The following is a 22,132-nucleotide window of genomic DNA, read 5'->3' as shown; positions in this document are numbered from 1 at the left end:
GACAAGGAGATAGCCAGCCAACTCTGTATCAGATCCAGAGTTCAAAACATTGGTCATCAGGATGCTCACAGAAATGGTTGAGCATAGTTGCAAAATAGAGGAAAAAGTTAAGGCTATGCAAAGTGAAATAAAGAAAAATATACAGAGAACCAACAGTGAAGGGAAGGAAACCAGGACTCAAATCAATGATTTCAAGCCAACGGAAGAAATAAACATTCAACCAGAACAGAATGAATAAACAAGAATTCAAAAAAAATGAGGAAAGCCTTAGGAACCTCTGGGACAACTTGAAACATTCTGACATCTGAATCATGGGGGTGCCAGAAGGAGAAGAGGAAGAGTGAGAAATTGAAAACTTATTTGAACAAATAATGAAGGAAAACTTCCCAATCTGGCAAAGGAACTAGACATGCAAGTGTAGGAAGCTCAGAGAGTCCCAAAGAAGTTGAACCCAAGGAAGCATACAGCAAGGCACATCATAATTACATGACCCAAGATTAAAGAGGAGAGAATCTTAAAAGTTTCAAGACAAAAAGAAACAGTTACCTACAGAGGAGTTCCCATAAGACTGTCAGCTGATTTCTCAAAAGAGACCTTGCAGGCAAGAAGGGGCTGGAAAGAAGTATTCCAAATCATGAAAGGCAAGGACCTATATCCAAGATTACCCTATCCAGCAAAGCTATCATTTAGAATGGAAGGGCAGATAAACAGCTTCCCAGATAAGGTCAAGTTAAAGGAGTTCATCATCACCAAGCCCTTATTATATGAAATGTTAAAGGGACTTACCTAAGGAAAAAGAAGATCAAAACTATGGACAGTAAAGTGACAACAAACTCACAACTATCAACAACTGAACCTAAAAACAAACAAAAATAAAAACAAACTAAGCAAACAACTAGAACAGGAATAGAACCACAGAAATAGAGATCACATGGAGAGTTATCAGGGGAGTGGGGGGACAAATAGGGGGAAAGGTACAGGGAATAAGAAGCATAAATGGTAAGCAAAAATAGACAGGGGAGGTTAAGAATAGTGTAGGAAATGCAGAAGTCAAAGAACTATATGTATGACTCATGGACATGAACTAAGAGGGGGAATGCTGGTGGGAGGGGGGTGTAGGGCAGAGGGGAATAAAGGGGAGAAAAAAATGGGACAACTGTAATAGTATAATCAATACAATATACTTTAAAAATTAAAAAAATAAAATTTCAAAAAAATAAAATAAAAAGAAAGAAAATGCAGTTACCTGAGCACTAAGAGGGGGAGTTCCTGAGGAAGGAAGGGGTAAGAAATAACAGTGGTGCCTCTGTAACTACTCTGGAGTCAGCCCTTCTTTTCAATCTTGCTGCGGTTAATGGTGATGGTGCTGGTGCTATTGTTATTAATGACACCAATGGCTAATATTCATGGTGCCAGGCATCCCAGGCATTAGCCCATCTCATCCTCACAATAAGCATGGGAAGCAATTGCCATTGTTGCTCCTTTTACAGGAATTGAACAGCAAGGAGTTGAAGTAAGTTGTGTAAGGTCACAGAGCTGGTAGCACTAGCGCAGGTTCCCACACTCAGCTCTCTGTGGCTGCAGACTGTTCCTCACCCTGACACCATCTTCAGAGATAGCCTCATGTCCCTCACAACTTCAAAAGTCTTAATAAGAGGCACTCTCTGCTCTCCAGAACTTTAAAGCCTGAGCTTAAGGAGTGAATGTGTGTGTCTCTGCTAAGGGCATGTGGCCCTTAACTGCCCCCCGCAACTTTACTTCTCTTCTGGGATAGTAGGGCTAAGCTGTGGTCAGTGGGACTCAAATGGAAATGATACATTTGCCTTCTTAAGAAAGGGGTGTGATTTCTACCCTGATCCCCATCATTGGCTGATGAGCAATTTGGGACCCCAGAAAAAAGGGCCCTGTGCTCAAGGCCTAACTGACCTAACTGACCTAACTCACCCCAGGCTGGTTTTGCCCAGGCTTTTTCATAGGAGAGAAATAAACTTGTGTTTCATGCCTCTGTTATTTTATATCTTAGCCGTAGAGAATTTATTTTCTAATGTAGGCTACCAAGAAAGTGTGAATAGAGTGCTGTGGAGTCTCTGAGAAGAAACCATTATTTTTTGGAGTATATGTTTTTCTTCACTTGCACACCTCTCTTACTGAGTGATTTTTATTTGTCTAACATTAAATTGTAAAATTTAGTTAGCTAAGCATGGGAAGAATGTGAGACACCCAGGGTGATGTTCCCAGAGGCAGGATTATCTTCAAGGTGGATTTTCTCCCTGGGTTTTTACATATACCTGGATCTTAGTTGTTGAGGATATTCAACAAAACAGGGAAAATAAGGCCTATGCATACTATAGGCTGGCCCCAAGGAAAGCTCTAAGGCTCTGAGAGCTGCTTTAAAGTTATCACAGACTATAATCAAAACAGAAATAGCCCACCTGATCCTTGTCTGTGTCTTCCCATGCCAAGCATTTAGTTATTAGCGTCCTGTAATATCCATATTGAGGCATTTTTTAAAAAGGAGATGTATAGGTTATTTCTGTAATGCTGTAGTCTGTTTTTTTTTCACCTGTAACTATATACCAACAATTTTATAGTTACTTTCTGAATTTTGTGTAGATATAATTAATTCAATATAAAGAGGATTTTTATAAATCAACAAGACAAACAACACACCAGTCGACATATAATGCAAGGAACGAATTTCATAAATGGTCCCAACCAATGGCCTCTCTGTATCCAGGCACAGGGTAGTGCCCTGTCACACTGATGCTGATCTTGGCTAATGGGATAGGAATATCTGCTCAAAGGGAGCAGAGAACAGGAAAGGATGTGATTCTTTCTCTTTCCCCCACCATGGTCATGAAAATAAGCCTGAGCCAGCCTAATAAAGGAAGAGACCACATAAGCCAGCCAGCTTCATCTTAAGCCTGCCGGCTCGAGTGACCCACCAGCTGACCACAGATGCATGAGTGAGCCCAACTACCGGCTGTGCTCAGCTAGGATCAGCAAAACCACCAGGCTGATCTGCAGACTCTGAGAAATAATTAAGTTGTTGCTGTAAGTCACTGAGTTTTGAGGTAGTTTGCTATTAGGTAGTGACCTACTAATATAGATAAAAATAGGAAAAAGAAATAAAAATGGCCAACAAACAAATCTAAAGATCTTCAATCTGACTTATAATTAAAGAAATGCAAACCTAAATCTATGAAACATTATATCAAGTTAGTAGAAATGAAGAGTGGTAGCACACAGCTTTGGTGAAGGTGTGGAGGAGGAATCAGCACTTTCATAAAAGGCAGATTTTGGCGATTCCAACTCTGGTGGGTGGACATGGCACTCAAGGTCCACTCCAACCTCCATTTATGATTTCCTACATTGCAAAAGCCTTAAAGTTATAAACTACATTTCCCAGGCTCTCTTAGAGCAAGATTTCTGGATGTGAACTGGATTCTGCCAATGGCTTCAGTTTGAAGAGGAAATGTGCTCATGCTGGCAGACAGTGCTGGTCCATAGTCTACACTGATAACTAACCTCTGCTGCCTCGCCTCCACTCTGTGAAGGTCTCTGAAGCCATAAAACCCTGCACAAGGGTTAATTAGCACTGCAACCTTCTTTCTGTTGTTTGAAATGCCTGAGATGTACTTCTCCTCTGTGATTATGCAGCGAGCCTTTGCCAGCTTGGGAAGAAGCAACAAGAGATTGGCTGATACTGAAGGCTGGCTGAAATCCCTGCACTCGGGCCAGATAAGGTGCAGTGGCAGAACTGGGGTGGCTGATAACATAATTATTTCCCCGTGTTTTTCTCAGGAATACCTAGGCCTGTCCACATTATACAGTGAATTCCCTTTCTCAGGGATGTTGTAAAAAGTTTTGTCATGCACACACCAGGCAAGTTGTTCCTGTTCAGCTAAGGTCAGAGGCTAGCCCTCATGTCTACCTTATTTTTTTCTTAAAAAAAAAATCACATCACTCTAATTGGCTTTTGATCCCTTCCATACCCTTGCTGGCTCATGAAAGCAATTTTAAGAAATCTAAAGACTATCAGATATTCATTATCATAGAAACTGTACTGGGTTGGCCAAAAAAGTTCTTTAGTTTTTTCCCAGACAATGGCTCTAGTAGTGCTTAGTTATCTTTAACTTCATTTGAAACAATTTTGTTACATTGTATTCTGACAGCTGTCTCAGCATTGTCACATCATAGTGCATTTTAAAAAACTTATCAAAATTGGTGAATTTTTGTGCAGCCATTTTAATACTGAAGTTGGAAGAAAATATACAACATTTTCAGTGTATTATGCTTCATTATTTCAAGAAAGGTAAAAATGCAACTGAAACACAAAAATTTGTGCAATGTGTAGAAAAGGTGCTGTGACTGATCAAACATGCCAAAATTGGTTTGTGAAGTTGCTTGGTACTATTGACATTTTGGCCAAAGAGTTCCTTGCTGAGGGTCTGTCTTATGAATTGGAAGATATTTAACAGCACTAATGGCCTCCCCCCACTACAAGCCAATGTACTCAAAATACCCAAATCAATAAAGTCATAGGTAAAAAAAAAGTGTATCATTTACTTTACAGAAAAAACTAAATGGACTTTTTGGCCAACCCAATAACATACATGTTCCATAAGTCCCACACCCTCCAAATAGTGATGTTAAATGAAATATGGGGGTGGCTTCCACCTGAAACTTTCCCATATCTTCAGCCTTTCTCCCCTTCCAAATGTTCCCTCTGTACCAGGAGCTCAGCCTCCCCCAGCTGCCTGCTGGACCTGCCCCATCAATGAGCCTTTGTTCTCTCACTGCCCCAGTGTCCTCCTATCACTGGATCCTCTCCATGTCTCATCTTTTCTACAAAAATCTGTCCTGTCAAACTACCTTCTTATGTATTTCTCTCTCTTCGGCACTTGATGCATTAAAGAGCAGAGAGGCCTGCACAAGCCGCACCATTTCCCCAGTCCCTTGCTCAGCCCTGACATTCTGGGGATGGGATCCAATAGCCTTTCTTCAGTCCCCACCCCTTACATGCTCACTTTAAAACAAAAAACAACAACAAACCCCCCCCCCAAAACAAAAAACCCCAATGATTACAACATAAAAGACTAAATATGGACAATAATATGGTGGAATACTAGGGAGTTAACAATGACAGTTCAGCATCTGGCTGGTGTGGCTCAGTGGATTGAGTGATGGCCTGTGAACCAAAAGGTTGCCGTTTTGATTCCCAGTCAGGGCACATGCCTGGGTTGTGGGTCAGGTCCCCAGTTGGGGGCAGGCGAGAGGCAACAGATTAATGTATCTCTCACACATTGATGTTTCTCTCCCTCCCTTTCTCCTTCCTACTCTCTCCGAAAATAAATAAAATATTTAAAAAATATAAAATAACAGTTCACAAAGTTTTGAAGAGCATCAGGATATGTTTGCAATATAACATTAGTGGGAAAACTGCATAGGTAGCATCATCTCAACTATATACATTTAAAAGACTAGGAGAGAAAAAAGCGGTGACTTCTGAGTAGTGCAATTACAGGTTATTTTTGTTTTCTCCTTTACTTTTATATTTTACAATAAGCTGTAAAAAAATCTGGAAGAATAAAAGGGACATTTCTTTGATTTGCCACCTGCTCGTAAATTCTAGCAATGCCACCGTTAAGTTGACTTTAGTGCCCGACCCTCATATCTCATCACCTGAACTTCCTTCACAAAAGTTCTCCCTTTTTTCCTTTTAGCCTGAGTTTTTTCATTCTTTTTTCATTTTGTAATCCCTTTTCTATTTTTTAAATTTTTAAATATATTTTATTGATTATGCTATTACAGTTGTCCCATTACCCCTCCATTCCCCTCTGCCCTGTGCACCCCTCCCTTCCACATTCCCCCACTTTAGTTCCCGTCCATGGGTCATATATATAAGTTCTTTGGCTTCTCCATTTCCTATATTATTCTTAACCTCCCCCTGTCTATTTTCCACCTACCATTTGTGATACTTATTCTCTGTACCTTTTCCCCCCCTCTCCCCATCCACTCCCCAGCTGATAACCCTCCATGTGATCTCCATTTCTGTGATTCTGTTCCTGTTCTAGTTGTTTGGTTTGTTTTTGTTTTTGTTTTAGGTTCAGTTGTTAATAACTGTGAGCTTGTTGTCATTTTACTGTTCATAGTTTTGATCTTCTTTTTCTTAGATAAGTCCCTTTAACATTTCATATAATAAGGGCTTAGTGATGATGAACTCCTTTAACTTGACCTTATCTGGGAAGCTGTTTATCTGCCCTTCCATTCTAAATGATAGCTTTGCTGGATAGAGTAGTCTAGGATGTAGGTCCTTGCTTTTCTTGACTTGGAATACTTCTTTCCAGCCCCTTCTTGCCTGCAAGGTCTCTTTTGAGAAATCAGCTGATAGTCCTATGGGAACTCCTTTATAGGTAACTCTCTTTTTCTCTTGCTGCTTTTAAGATTCTCTCCTTCTCTTTAATCTTCGGTAATGTAATTATGATGTGCCTTGGTATGTTCCTCCTTGGGTCCAACTTCTTTGGGACTCTCTGAGCTTCCTACACTTGCATGTCTAGTTCCTTTGCCAGATTGGGAAGTTTTCCTTCATTATTTGTTCAAATACGTTTTCAATTTCTCACTCTTCCTCTTCTCCTTCTGGTACCCCCATGATTCAGATGTTGGAATGTTTCAAGTTGTCCCAGAGGTTAAGGCTCTCCTCACTTTTTTTGAATTCTTGTTTATTCATTCTGTTCTGGTTGAATGTTTATTTCTTCCTTTGGCTCAAAATCATTGATTTGAGTCCTGGTTTCCTTCCCTTCACTGTTGGTTCTCTGTATATTTTTCTTTATTTTACTTTGCATAGCCTTAACTTTTCCTCTATTTTGCAACCATACTCAACCATTTCTGTGAGCATCCTGCTGACCAGTGTTTTGAACTGTGCATCTGATAGGTTGGCTATTTCTTCATTTCTTAGTTGTATTTTATCTGGAGTTTTGATCTGATCTTTCAGTTGGGCCATTTTTTTTTGTCTTGGTGCACCTGTTTTGTAGTAAGGGGTGGAGCCTTAGGTGTTCACTAGGGCAGGGCAACCCATGTTGCTGCGTTGTGATGCTGTATGTGGGAGAGCGGACAAAGAGGGAAAAACGCTGCTTGCTCCACTCTCAGTCAGTTTTTGGTCACTTCCCCCTCTACCCATAAGCAAATTGGGCCTTCTGACGCTGATTCCCAGGTGGGTGGGTTTGTGTACTTTCTAGGACCCTGTGGGTCTCTCTAGTGAACTCTCTTGTGAGCCTGGGAGTTTCTCCCACTGCCTCAACCCCCACAGGTGTTTTCAATCAGAGGTTGGAGGCTTTATTTCCTACTCTGGAACCCTCGGTTGCTCAGTCCATCTCGCTCCCCAGTTGTTCCTCCTGGTTTATCTGTGCTTGAATGTGGGACTGCCCAGTCCGCCAGCTACCACCTTGCTGAGAGTCCTTTCTACCCAGCTGCCTGTCTCTGCCCCTCCTACCCATCTGGATGAATGTTTCTTTAACTCCTTGGTTGTCAGACTTCCATACAGTTTGCTTTTCTGTCAGTTCTGGTTGTTTTTTGTTTTTAAATTTGTTGTTGTCCTTTTGGTTGTGTGAAGAGGCACAGTGTGTCTACCTACACCTCCATCTTGGCTGGAAGTTCCTCCCTTTTCTATTTTTGTCTTGTAAATATTTCTTGGTAATTGATATATGTCAGGTCCTGGCTATTTTCAAATATTTACAATTCTTATTTGTATCTCTTCCCAGGACTTCTGTCTGATCAGTCTCAGGAACAGACTGTCACAGTGGATCAGGTGCTCTTTCAGGACCAGCCAAAAGCTCTGAGGAAATGACTCTTTGTTAGGGCACTGAAAATCCCAGTGAGTGTGCAGGTGTGTTCTCTGGAGGGGAGACTTGGTGAGCCCCCACAACTCAATGCACTTGGTCATGTGAGTGGGAGCTCAGAGCTGTATGGAGGATAGATTTGAAGAGAACAAGACTGAAAATAGGAGGAACAGTTAGGAAGCTGCAACAACAGTGGTGTGGACAAGAGTCTGAAGGCTTGAATTAGGGAGTCTTAGTAGGGCTGTAGTGGAATAGACTGAGCAGGGCTTCCTGCTGGAGTAAGTCACAGATTCCTGGTTTCCAACTTTGGTGACTGGGTGACTGGGTGTCATCAAGTTAGGCATTGAACATGGGCACACATGTAAACAGGTTAAGAGGAAGCCTAGGTTTTGAATGAATTGAGTGTGGGATAGTCTGAGAAGATTTATGCAAAAAAAAATGTACAGCAGGCAGTAGAAAATAAAGGTTAGAGACTGGAGGGTCATCAGCATTAGCGTGCAGGTGAAATGAGGAGAATGGATGCGATGGCTCTGGGAGCATATGCAGAATATGGACATTAGTGAGCTGGAGACAGAAGCAGGCACACTAGCATTTACAGGACATTATGGAGACAAAAAAGGAACAGTCAGAAAGAAAAGCCCAGGAGAATGCTATTGGAGGTGAAAAGAACAAACTTCTAGAAGGTGAGAGTGATGGATGATTAAAATGAATGGATCAGTAACATGGCTAAAACTGTATTACTTGATTTGGTTATTGGGAAATCTCTGGTAACCTGATAGAGAAAAGCTTTACACAGAGTAGCAGCGAAGCTGGACTGCAGTGGGTTGAGCAGTGCCTATGAGTTGATGGAACCCAGGGTAGCCCCTTTCAGGGATGCTGAGTGAGAAAGAGTGCTTGGGATGGAACAATAAATAGGAGGGGCTGCATTATGCAAGGGCCAAGGGATAAAATGAGACCATCTAGGTAAGGTGCTTGGCAAAGAATCTAGGATATAGTAAGTGTTCAAGAAACATGAATTGATACCATTCACTTGTTGATCATACAATAATTTCAAACATTACAATGTGCCAGGCTCTGTTCTGGGCCTGCAGATTTAGTAAGTAAGCAAGAGAGACAAAAGCCCTGCCCAAGGAGCTGACATTCTAGTGGGGATACAGACAAGAAACAAGATGAAGTAACTCCAAATTTATAGTATACTTGATAGTGGTAATCGCAAAGGAGAAAAAAGCTAAGGGGATATAAAATGCTGAAGGGAACAAAATTTTAGATTGGGTTGCTTGGGAAGGCCTCACTGAGGTGACTTTTAAGACTCAAAGAACTGAGAAAAGTACCTACAACTAGAAGTAGGAAATAACATTAATTATTATCACTATTGTCATTAGCATTCTTAATATATTATTACAGTAAGATGGTTATTATATTATCACTACTCTCTTTGTCACAATTGATGTTATCATCATTACTGCCATCTCTGGAACTCCTGGGAACAAACGTGTAACCAGATATTCCCTCATTGCTGCCTGGTAGTGAACTAGTACTAGTGGGTACAGTAGAAGCAAGGCTGCATTTGTGAATGGGTCTCACACGTAGTCGTTGCAAATTAACAGCAGCTTCACACATATGCTGAAGCCAGCACCAGAGTGATCTATCCCGCTTGCACGTAACAAACAGGGCCATCTTCATACCCAAGGGGCAGAGACACAGACATCTCTGAAGCCACCATGACTGCAGCTTGAATCAGTACAGATGCAATGTGTATGACGTAGAGGTCACAAGATTATATAATCAAGTTATGTTACTGCCAGATGTTTACCTGATTGTTGGGGACAAGACTCAGCCAGTACCGCCTGGGAATAATGAAGAAGAACTGGAATTTCTGGCTGTGCACCTAGCCCAGCACACCGCTGAGAATAGCTGGGTGTGTGACAAACTCTTAAGGGATTACACCGAACATGGGGACCAGGCCTTGCTTGTGATGAATGCAGTTGATCTTTCCACAGATTGACTCGGACTAATTACTATCCTCTGCAATTCAGAGAAAATCATCGCCCCCTACACCCCAAAAAGGAAAAGAATCCAAATGCCTGAGGACTCATCCTATTTTTAATATGTTTAAACTGCTACAAATTTTTTAGAAGGTACGACATCAAGTGTTCATTCCTTCACAGTCACAGGCTTCAGCAGCAGGTGGCATGGGACAGATGCGCCCTGCAGACTTCAACAACAAACTCCATTCCTCACTGAGGTAATAGAAAAGTTCTGAAAATACCTTAGATGCATTTTTAGGTGTATTTATTATCCTAAGGGACTAAATATAGAACTTGTCTAATAAAAAAAATAATAACCTCAAGATCAAAGCATAGCTTAACTAGCAGTGCCTAGAATACAGAAATGTTTTCATTAATTCCTTGCAAATGTCTGTGTAAATAAAACAGATTATAAGCACTTCTTTCCTGGCTACAACTAAAACCATTGTAACAACCAAGAAAATGACTATGAAAAAAAGTAAATAGGCCAATTATTTATGGTTCAAGCTAATAGTAATCTGTTATATTTTTAATGTTATTATTGCCTAACCATATAATATTTACTATAAAACATTTCACATACACAAACATACATATATAAAAGTATGTATACTATATTATATTCATGCACATTACATGCTTCTCTAAGGAGCCCAGACACTGACTTCACAAACACCTAATCTACTTGAAGGCCATGATGAAATGCAGGTAAGGAGAGATTCTAAGTGTGCCTGTCCCCAGCTAGGCAGCCAATGTCCACATCTTCTGCACATTTCAGATGCAGTGGAGAGTGTAGGAGAGGGAGGGCAGAGATTTCACTGAAACTGGTAAAGACTAAGCAGCAGGATAGAAGTTACCATGAGTTTATTGCCTTTGTTTAGAAACAGCTTCATGCTGTCACACTGTGGCTGAAGCACCGAAGGATGTCTGCATTCCGTGTGAGCTGCTGAGCCAGGGTGCCTGTGATGTCTGCAGAGTCCCTCAGCCCAGACCGCAGAAGAAGCTCGACACAGGCCACGTGCTGACCTGCGCAGGCCAGGTGCAGGGCTGAGTAGAGAAAGAAGTCACATGAACTTAGTGCACGATCCCCAAAGCAATAGTGACCTGGTTGGTAGGTTGCTCCTAACGAAAATACTGATTCTTTCAATTGTACAGGTTTTATATTTCTGTAATCTGCCCGTATGACTGCCTATACTAGATCAAAACATTCTCCCTTTTAACCTGATTGGGTTAGAAATGGCTTAAAAATAACAAGACCAACTGGAGAGGATTTAAGAGACTTGTCTAAAGCAACAAAGTAAATTTATGAGAAATAGGAGACTTCAAATGGTACAGAAAACATTTTCAAAGTTTTGTGAAATTTCTGTGTAAGTAAAAATATCACCACAAATAAGAATAACGTGACCAAACCCCTCCCCCACCCCCCAAAAAAGCAATGAAACAAAAATGGCTGACAAATCTTCCTGTTCTGGTTAGAAATTAGCACTGGAGGGACTCTGGCTCTGTTCTCATCTTTAGGACAAATCCATGTCCCTGGACTTAGTGACCACCTTCTGTGGCGGGACAGTGAGTAATTAGTTATCTATGAGGCTTTTTTTTTTTTTTTAAATTCTGAGTCTTTGAAGCATCATGAAGCTCCCACTAAACTCCTGAAGAATGGTGCAGAGAATGTTACTGAGGTCTATTTTAAAGTCCGAGTTTAAACAATTAGCTCTGACAATACCCTTTTGAGCCCTAAATTAAGAATATTGTAATGGCTGTAGTTTTTACATACATTTCAAAGAGAGATGACCTATGAAGAATCTATAGAATGAATACCTGGATAGCTAGTAGCATCATGGGTGAAAATAAAAAGTGCTTTTATGTCACATATATTGTTGCAGTTTAAAACAAAAACAGTAATAGTAACAACAGTAGTAATGAATAGTAGTCACCATCATTGCCATGGTAACAGCAATAGTTCTATAGCTTTGCAAACACAGATGTTATTTTAAGGAAGTTGCTAGCTAGCATTAGCCCAGTATTAGTTAGGATTAAAAAAATGTACAAATGTAAAAAAAATGTTTTTAAAAGTCCATGTATTGTTTCCATTCCACTGACTGATAATTTCTAAGGCATACAGAAGTCATACCTGATCGATTTCTTTCATCTTTACAGTTGATGTCAGCACCCAAGGATACGAGCATCTGAACTGTGCTCACGTGTCCTTCCTGAGGGTTGAAATAAACTTGTTATCATTGTGACACGGACCTTTCAACATAAACACTAATGTGTATATATATATGTTAGGTCCTTTTTCTAAAATACTCAACTGCTAAAGCTGAATTTTCATATCTAAAGGAAAACTCATTACTTCACCCTCAAATTCCAGTATAAATCATTAAAGATATATTTTGGTGATATTCAGTTATTAGAATATAGATGGTCAACTTTGTAGGCCAAACTATCAACTAAAATAGTTGGATTTCCTTCAGTGTAATGAGTGTAATTATTGTGATTGCTTGTGAACATACAATTCCAAATCATCTCAGGCACATACATGCTTTGCTATAATCTTCAGGGCAGAAATAAACTAGGAAAGATGGTCACTTCTCCTGGGTAGAATTCTTACCATAGCTGGCATTATCATTCATGAGGTAATTCATACACTTTCTGTCTCACCAATTAGTCCATTAGTGTGTGGTGAGACTAAAATCAAGGTTGGAGGTTCAATTTTCCTGTGGGTGGACCCAACAGCATCCCACTCTCCCGCCCCCGTGGCCACAGATCACACTCATAGCCCACCCTCATTTATCTATCCACTTTCTCAGGGGTGTGCAGGCAAGAATGTGTAGTTCACCAGAAAATATTTATTCTTGTTGCTAGAAAAACAAGAAAAGGAAAGTAGCCAATTATGTTAAAGACAATAAGCAAAAAACTCCTAGTATTTAAACGGGAGAATATAAGCAGCTGCTTTTATAGTGAGAACTTTTTGCATGTATGAAATATTTTATACACTGGAGAGGTCAGTAAATGAAATTCCCTTGCCTTAAAGAAATTTTAACTTCTGAAATCTACTTAGGTATAGAGAGCTAGGAATTTGATCCAATGGAATTTTATAGCTTCAAATAACACTATTCTTGAAAACAAAAAAGGGCTGGAGGAAACATAAACTCTGGGCATTTTATGGAAAAAGGAGTGTTTTCAGTTTCTACCTAGCAACAAATAAAAAGGCAGGTTTCTATTTAAAGGGACACGGGGATTCAGAATCATGAACATTTCGGGAGCATATCATGAGCAATTTCTTTCTTCCATAGAGATGGAGCCAGAGAAAAAGGCTGTGGAGCTATTCATCAGTGGAGTAAGGCAAGCCTAAGGAACCGAGGACAGCCTTATGAAAAAAAAACACAAACCTTAGCTGCATAATGAAGTGCTGTGAGGTGGGTTGATGTTGCTCTCACGTCTACATCAATGCCAAGTTCAGAGACCAAGAATCGGATGGCTTCATTCTGCCCAGTGACTGCTGCCCTGTGTATAGCCTGGGCCCCCAGGGAATCCTCAGCAGAAATGCAAGCCTAATAGATTGGGAAGAGATAAGAACAAAAATAAGCAGAGAAACCTGGGTCAACAGATCTTCTGACATTTTAGCTAAACTTAATGGGCTATGTGCATTTTTCTGGGATGACATTATATAGCTTTTGTCAGATTCTTAAAAGACTCTGTAAACAAACAAACAAAACGGTTAAGATTTAATGCTCTAAAGCAGGGGTCCCCAACCCCTGGCTGTTAGGAACCAGGCAAGGGCAGAGAAGCTTTGCTCACATTACCACCTGAGCTCTGCCTTCTGTTCCCCACCCTCCCTTCACCCCCTCCCCTGGCCCTGTCTGTGGAAAAACTGTCTTCCACAAAACCAGTCTCTGGTGCTAAAATGGTTGGAGACCACTGCTTTAAAGTGTGCTAACAGTGCACTCAGTGGGGAGTTTGTTGTTATTACTATAAAACAGCCACTGTTTATTAAAATCTTACTTTGCTAATTGCTTTATGTACATTATATTATTTATCCTTTAGAATAACCCTCTGAAGAATTTAAATTTGTCAGCATTTTACACATAAAAATACTGACGGTCAAAGAAGTCAAGGGGTCCCATGTGGGGAGCATGGCAGTGCAGGAATTTGAACCCAGGATATGGATAGCTATAACTTCTGTTTATCCTATGACCTAAAACTCATAGGAAATAACAAAGGAATAAAACCAAACCATTACTATACCTTATGTTTTTCAAGGAGCAGCCTGGCTATGTTGATGTATCCACACTGAATTGCATCCATAAAGGGTGTGAGGCCACACTTGTCTCTGCAGTCTGGTTCATACTGACACCTAGAGCCCAAACCCAAAATAACAAAGCTGAGAAAAGCCACCGTTCCAGACCCAATGAACAGTTGAGTCTTGACCACCTGCAGTAGGTGACATGCCCTACAAATGATCTGTGAAAATCCAGAGCACTCTCCCTCTTTCCACCCATCTCAATATTAGAACTTAGGTCTTCAACAATGCGTCCATTTCTGGCAGTGAATCTGCTCCTCCTGTAACCTTTGTCATCCCACGTTATGGACTAGCAGCTGTCCAGCTTCTCATGCCAGAGCCCCGCAGTCATCCCTAGGCCCTCATGACTGATATATGACCAAAACCTCTCAATGCTTTCAGAATTTTTTTTAAATGTATCTTTTTATCTCTGCTTTCTCCCCTTAGGACCAAGTCAACAGACAATAACCTCCTAACCATTTTCCTCACCTTGGCTTCTACCTTGCTAATCCATTCTCATAGCTACCAGAATAACCTTTCACCATGCAATTTGGGTGTGGCCACTCCTGTTAAAAACCTTTAACTATATACTCTCCAAAAACAAAGCACAAAATCTGGAACCTCAGCAAGATCTCTGGTGGCCAAGATAATGTGGCACAAACTTACCTCTCCAGGTTTCTCTCACCCACATACCCCGAGCTTACAGCAAACTATGTTCTTCCTGGTTGTCGTTTCTTCTAGGTCCTGCTTATTTCCTGGTCCTATCTGTCCTACCATCTTCTTAGTCCCACCTCCTACCTATCCTATTTTCTTACATTCCTACCTTCCTTACAATCCTACTTGCCCCACTGCCTTCCTGGTCATACCTTCTTCTTGGCCTATCTTCTCCTGTCCCACCTCTCCTTTTCCCCTTCCTGCCTTCAACCTCCTGCCCTATCTTCTCAGTTGCACCTCCCCTAAGTCCAATCATCTTCTCTCCTACCTTCTTCATGGTCCTGCTTTTTAACTGCTCTCTCATTTGCCCAGATCTTTGCTGCCTTTGCACTTGCTGATGCCCCTGCTTGGAACATTATTTCTCCATTCTTCAGCAAACACCAGCTTATCATCACAGCTTCAATGTGACCTCACAGAGGCCTGTCTTCTCTCCTGCATCAACAGTACCCTTGCTTCCCCACACCATTGTATACATTTTTTATAGTATTACGGGTTTCCCATTATCTGAAAGCAGAGCATTCCTATGAAACCATTTGTAAGCCAAAATGGCGTAAAGTGGTATCTCTAGCTTCCTGAAAGTTTGCATTACCTATACCACTTACTCCACTTTTATGAAAGACCTATATTAGTACAGTAACTGCTTTTCTTGTTAAGTAAAAATCCTCTTTGGATTTCTTTTGGTTAGCGAAAACAGGTAGTAATGTAGGTCTCATGTAAAGGCAAAGTGGGATAATGTGAACTTTCAGAAAGTTGGGATACCTGTATTACAATTTATAATTTTGCTTATACTTGGCTTCCACACCAGCCTATAGGGAAAGAACTGTTTGTTTTGCTTACCACTGAGCATCTAACACATAGGAAGTGCTTTAAAAAATGTCTGTTCAATGGATGAATACTTAAAAATTTCCAGACAACCAAGTATGTTCCAATATGCAGCAGATAAGCTTTACACATAAGCAGTGCTTTCAAGGTACTGCATTAAGTTCTCTTCTTGTCTTACTATATATTGTCTCCTCAGGTAATCTGTTGTACTCTTATGAATTCAGTCATCATTTCTATGTTGATAAGGCCCACATTTCTATCTCAGCCTATACCTTTCCTTTGGGCTTCATATCTGTGCCTCTGACTGTCCCCTTGATGTCTTTGCTTGGATGTCTCACAGGTACATACAACTCAATGTGTCCAGAAGTGAAACTGGCATCTTCCCCACAAAACCCACTCCTCCTCCACTGCTCTCTACTTTAGTAAATGGCACAAGCATGATCACACCAGCTGCTTAAGTGAGAAACCTGGAAGTCACCCTTGACTTTTCCTTCTCCCTCATTTGTTTTATGGAATTATTTCCCTAGATCTATTGATTCCATGTAAACATCTCCAAATCTTTTCCTTCATCCCTACAGTCAGTTTCTCAGTCCAGCAACCACGATTTCTCTCCTGTCTAACTACAACAGCTTCCTAACAACCTTCACAGCACCCACTGTTGCTTCTCCTCCAAGTCATTCAATATTTTGCAACCAGAGGATCTCTGGAAAGTGCAGTTTTCTTACCACCCATCTCTGTGCTTAAAACGCTTCAGTGGCATCTTATATGCTTAGAATAAAGCCTAAAACCTGGCCTGCCTCTGCAGCCTTACCCTGCACCATTCCCCCATCATTACAGGCTTCAGTGTATATTGAGCTTTCAGTTTCTTACATGTACTGTGTTTTTTCCAGGCTCTGAGCATTCCCAGGTACTGTTTCCTCTGTCTGGAGTGCCTCCCTGCTTCCTACTATCTGCCTCCTTCAGGTCACAGTTTAAATATCACTGGGGCCGAGATTCCTTACTCTTAGACCTAGTTGTGTCTTCCTGTCATATGCTCCTGTAGGGATTCTGCAACTCTTTGTAATGGTCGCTAGACCAGCACGACTTGTGCACTGTCTGTGACTTCCATGAGAGGGAAGCCATATTGTCTCATTTCTGTTGCAGCCCCAGCATCTGGTACAATTCATAACAGGTACTGAATAAATAGATGAATATTGTTGAATTAACAGACAAATGAATGATTTTCTCTCATGTTTGTCAGCTATTTTTGTTTTATGTTGAGTTATCTGCTTATGTCCTTTCTTCACTTCTCCCTTGGTGCCTTAGTTGCTCTATGAACAATTTGCTTGAGTTCTTCATGTAGCATTGATACTAACTGTCATAAATAGCAAGTATCTTCCTCAATTTGCTGTTTTATTCTTACCTCTGAAGAAGCACCTTTACTGCTTCTAAACAGCCATGCATTGCTGGGAGAAGAGAGTGGAGAATTAGAGCTTTTAGGTGGACATATAAAAGGCTTCTTTCCTCCTGGCACTGGTCTCTGTCCCATTTTTTAGCTATGACTTACAGGAAGGTATAATTATATTAGGTACATAAATAAAAATTTGGCTGGATAACTGGTAAAGAATGTTTTCACTGAATAGGTCTATAGCCAAAACTGATTGTCTTTTTTAGTACTTTTAAAACAAATTTTCAATCCTAAACTTATCTCCTCACTTTTTTCTGCCTAGAAAATGTAAAACATTGTAAGAGTAATCTATGACAAAATAACCAGGAATTTAATTCTCCTACTAAAAATAACTATAGTCAATGATAAAGATTTTTGACTGTCTGTGCTCTAGTACTTTGTGTGAACGACAGGGTGCTGTTTCTCCAGAAGGGTAGGGGAGCTTGTTGGACAATCTGTGAGCAGAGAAACATTAGCTACCCACTGGCAAAGTTTTGAAAAGAATTCCTTGGTCTCTACCTGCCCACTGTAGGTAGAACAAATGCATGCTTATTTTCTAAGCTATATCATGTCACAAGCATTGACTTTTAGAGAAACTAACAATCCTGTATTCTAACTCAATGCACTCTCTAGAAGGCTGAAGATTATTTTCTAAATTTCTTGGTCTGGATTATTGAGCTCATTAACATCTATTTCATCTTATGCCATCGCATTTTTGCTTGTTACTAATTTTAAATACTGTACAAATAGATAATTCAGAATTAAGAATAATTACTCAAAACAATGAAAGCTATGCCCCAAATTTATATTTGACATCATCACTAGATAAGTCAAATACACTCAGAGCCAAGTATTAATTATAAGCACCTATATTTATTTAAATGGGTAGTGCTATTGGAGGTATTGCTGAGGATATTTAAAAAACCATCTCTTTTCCTACTGCCTTTAATAATACAAACAATGTAGAAATGATAAAGTAGTAGCACCTAGTTCTGTGCTCACATGTTAAGCACTGTGCTATGGGTTTTACATACATCTGGCTCCTTAAACCCTTTAAGAACCTTGTGATACAGGCATCAGTATCATCATTATCTTGCTGATGAGGAAACTTGCTAGTGAGGAACAGAACCAGCTTGCCATCTAGCTGGGGAGAGTAGGAATGATATGCACGAACAGTGACCTAATATAAGAAAGAAGAGCATGTTAAGTGCCAAGTGGCATTAGCTTCAGAAACTAAGTATATGCCAAAACACCCAAAAGCAGCTCTTATTCCCTGATCTCTTTTCCAAAACCCTCTAACTTGGTGACATTCGCCAGTGCTGGGAAGGCAAGCTGAACATCTGTGCTTGCATGCCTGCATAACTCTGGACCTTACCTGCCGTGTGCAGAGGAGTTCTGCCAATTTTGCTCTCTGTCTTCCAGGAATCTGGGCAAACGGTGAGCAAATACTGGAGGATTTGAGGGTCACCTTCTCGGCAGGCAATGTGGAAGCTGTTCCAGCCATCTTTGTTCTTCAGAAGTGGATTTGCACCATGTTCCACAAGGTCCTGGATCACCCCAAGATTCTTCCTTGTGCAAGCCATCATCAAAGGGGTCCTGAGGCCAAATAGGACAAGCTGTCAGGTGGAGGGGCAGCTGAGACATGAGAAGGGTGTGACCAGGTTTTTAGAGAAACATAAATCCTTCATAGAGATGAAAAACCTAGAGAACTCAGCAGTCTTGGAAGCTGGAAAAACTGGCAACTTCTCTGCCTATCCTGATGACCCTGGGTGAAATAACAAAGGGAAAATGGTTGTGATATAGGCACGCCTACAGGAAGGGGATACTGAAGAGGCAAAGCTGCTCCTGAGCTAGTTTATAGTATGGCATTGAATCTGAACGGAGCTAATACAAACCATAAAATATGTCCTGAAGAATACTGCATAAGAAGTACTCTGCTGGCCTTATCCCAACCACTTCAGTCAGAAACCATTTATTAATTACATTAATAAATGTAATTAATACATTTGACACAGCATCTAGCCATAAAAAGCATACACTGGTGAAGTAAATAAAGCAATGTGATTACAATAAGTTTCTGAACTGACTTGTGTCCACAACTATAGGAGAGTGAACATATGATTTGGGGTAAGCCATTTCACTTCCATGAGTGTCTTGGCTTTTTCTCTGCAAAACAAAGGGGCTACGATTTTTAAAGAGCAGGGGCAGGTCTTGTTTATCTCCTGATTCCCAGGGTAAGAACCTGTGTCTGGCACACAGTGGGAGCTCACTATACTTGAATGATCTCTAAAGTTTCATTATAAAAAAGGTAATGTGGTAATGACAGTGAATGAGAAATTATGGGGGGGAAAACTCGGATAAATGAAGGCTTAAATCTTCAGGAGGAGCTTCACAGAGGGAATAAATCTTGAGCAAGGTATAATTGGATAATTAGAAAAGCAGAGAATGTATTTCAGAAAACCAAAAAGAATGGGAAAAATGTCTTACTGTGACTACACACATCCCAAATACATGATCAAATAAATCTCCTCCTTTTAGTGTGTGTGTGTGTGTGTGTGTGTGTGTTTGGAGGCTCCTTCCTTATCTGAAGAATTACTTTAAGGAATATATGAGGTCATTGTCTCTTGGAACTGTCTTTATTTTATTTTATTTTTTTATTTATTTAAAAAATATTTTATTTATTTATTTTTAGAGAGAGGGTAAGGAAGGATGAAAGAGAGGGAGAGGAATATCAACATGTGGTTGCCTCTGGTGTGCCCTCTACTGGGGACCTGGCCTGCAACTCAGGCATGTGCCCTGACTGGGAATCAAACCGGGGACCCCTTGGTTTGCAGGCTGGTGCTCAATCCACTGAACCACACCAGCTAGGGCATATTTTATTTTTTTAAACATCACCCAAGGGTGTTTATTGATTTTAGAGAGAGTGGAAGTGGGGGCAGGGGGTGATAGAGGTAAGGGAGAGGGAGATAGAGTTTCGATCAGTTGCCTCCAGGGACCAAACCTGCAACCTAGGTATGCGACCTGACCCAGGATTGAACCCACAACCTTTTGGTATATGGGACAAAGCTCCAACCAACCAAACCATCCCGCCAGGGTTTAGAACTGTCTTTAGATCAATTTACTAGCAGCACAAGAAAATAAGTCTTGTGCTTAGTCACAGCCAAAGTGCAACCCTCAAAACACAACCAGGCCTACTCCCCTCATTACTGTAAATACTCTTTACTGCATATGGTTGTCTGCTGTGTTTCTTATTTATATCACATCAGGAATTACTTGTAAGCAAGAATTTCATTATGTTATGAATCTTAAGCCCTTCATAATCTCTAAGGAGCCGGACTCAGGGAGTACTGAAAACAACATTGGTCTAACAAAATGCAATTGGTTTGTGTGATAGTAAACGTGAGTATCTTTGACTGTGGAAGTGGTCATGCAAGGTTTTATACATAACAAAAACACAGAGAGCACCACCTTCACACAAGTGTATGTATAATCTGGTGGACTGTGAATGAACATATTGTTTGCAGCAATGTCAGTTTCTTAGTTCTGTCATTATGATGTAACTGTGTAAGATGTTAACTTTGGGGGAGCCTGGGGCAAGGGCATGTGGGACTTCCCTGAACATTTCCTTGAATATAACTTTCTGTGAATCTGTAACTATTTCAAAATAAAAAGTTAAGTCAATGCCATTGGTGAAGTAATCATTTACCTAGATGTCCCCAGAAGAACTACATATCCTGGGGCTCACGTTTTATGTAGTACATACAATTCATTGTTTTATATTATTCTATCTGGTAATATTCTGTACTGTTCTCTGCTTTTTAAAGGGAAGCAAATACCTGGACCAGTCGATTCTCCAAGGGTAGGAACAATGTGTCCTAATGGGGAAGGCTGAGAAGCTATGCAGTAGAGGCAAAGTAAATGAGAATCTATGATTCTGCGGGAAAGGGGTATCTTTCTGGATACCCCTAAATATTCCGCCACCTACCAGTCACCCCTCTTCAGGCAGTCGACCATGGCTCCCCCGCACAGCAGGTACCGCACGCAGTCCCGGTGGCCCATGGAGGCAGCTTCGTGTAGAGGCCGCTTGTAGTCTCGGTTGGCCGACTCGATGTCCAAGTCCCAGTCCTCAGCCAGACAGGCAAGAATGTCCCGACGCCCGTGGCGGGCGGCGCAGTGCAGCAAGGTGTCGCCCGCCAGTCCGGGGCAGCCAGCGCCCCCAAGTCTCTGCAGTTCCTCCCGCAGGATGCACAGCCGGCCTTCTTGCACCAGCCTGAAGAGCCGCCTCGGGTCCCCGGGTGCCGCCATGGTCACCGGGGCCAGACGAGGTGTCAAGAGTCCCCTGACCTGCCCTGGGGTGGGCGTACTGTACGCCACCCGGGTGTCCGTTTCTCACTCTGGACCCCACTCAGGGGTGGAGCCGGGGAGAGACCGAGCTTCCCTAGGCTGGGTGGTTTAGTGCACCTGCAAACTCGCTTCGCAGGTCGCTGGTAACATGTGCTCCAGGTGTGGGCAAAGCAGTGTTCCTGGAAGCGCGGCATTTAGGGAAGCTGCCGCCCATGTGGGTTTCATTTTGGGGCAAACCACTGGATAGTGGGTTAGCTGTTGTCAAACCCACCGCCTGGCCGCCCCGCGCCCGTCGTGCCGCCTGGCGCCCGTCGGGGCCTGCTCTCACTCTGCGTCGTATCGGGGCAGCCCGGGATCTGACTTCCTCCAGGGAAGGGGGTCAGTGAGGTACCCGCACTAGTGAAGAGCTCCGATCCCGGCCTACTGGATGGCAGCTCCGCGCCCACGAGACACTGGTGAAGGAGCCCGCTGGGAGCCACCGCCCACACTCTTTACTAGGGAGATGCCGCCCTTGGGGATGGGATGGGGTCCCGCACGTCCCGATGCACGGCCACGCCCTCACTGAACCGTAGCAACCTCCGCCCCAATGCTGCCCCTCCGTTGGTCCCCGAGAGCTCGGAGGAACTCTGGGAAAGTTTCCATTGGCCTCTAATCCGTAGCGGAAGCACCGGCAGGCGGG

At 41.7% G+C, this 22,132-nt stretch overlaps 1 protein-coding gene across 1 annotated transcript; it reads right to left on the bottom strand.

Moving 5' to 3' along the window:
- Nucleotides 1-9,919: 9,919 nt before the first annotated feature.
- ANKRD16 (ankyrin repeat domain 16) lies at nt 9,920-22,109 on the bottom strand. Its single transcript, XM_028506584.2, has 7 exons — nt 21,095-22,109; nt 18,485-18,705; nt 17,086-17,128; nt 14,114-14,222; nt 13,258-13,419; nt 11,997-12,075; nt 9,920-10,912 (listed from the first exon to the last, which is right to left on the bottom strand). The coding sequence occupies exons 1-7, from the start codon at nt 21,412-21,414 to the stop codon at nt 10,755-10,757; spliced, it is 1,092 nt and encodes a 363-aa protein (XP_028362385.1). The 5' UTR covers nt 21,415-22,109; the 3' UTR covers nt 9,920-10,754.
- Between the last annotated feature and the right edge of the window lie 23 nt (nt 22,110-22,132).

Source organism: Phyllostomus discolor, chromosome 1 (genome assembly GCF_004126475.2).
Source record: "Phyllostomus discolor isolate MPI-MPIP mPhyDis1 chromosome 1, mPhyDis1.pri.v3, whole genome shotgun sequence".
In the NCBI taxonomy this organism is placed as follows: Eukaryota; Metazoa; Chordata; class Mammalia; order Chiroptera; family Phyllostomidae; genus Phyllostomus; species Phyllostomus discolor.
The sequence above is the reverse complement of the archived record's forward strand: the minus strand, read 5'-3'. Positions and strand labels throughout refer to the sequence as shown.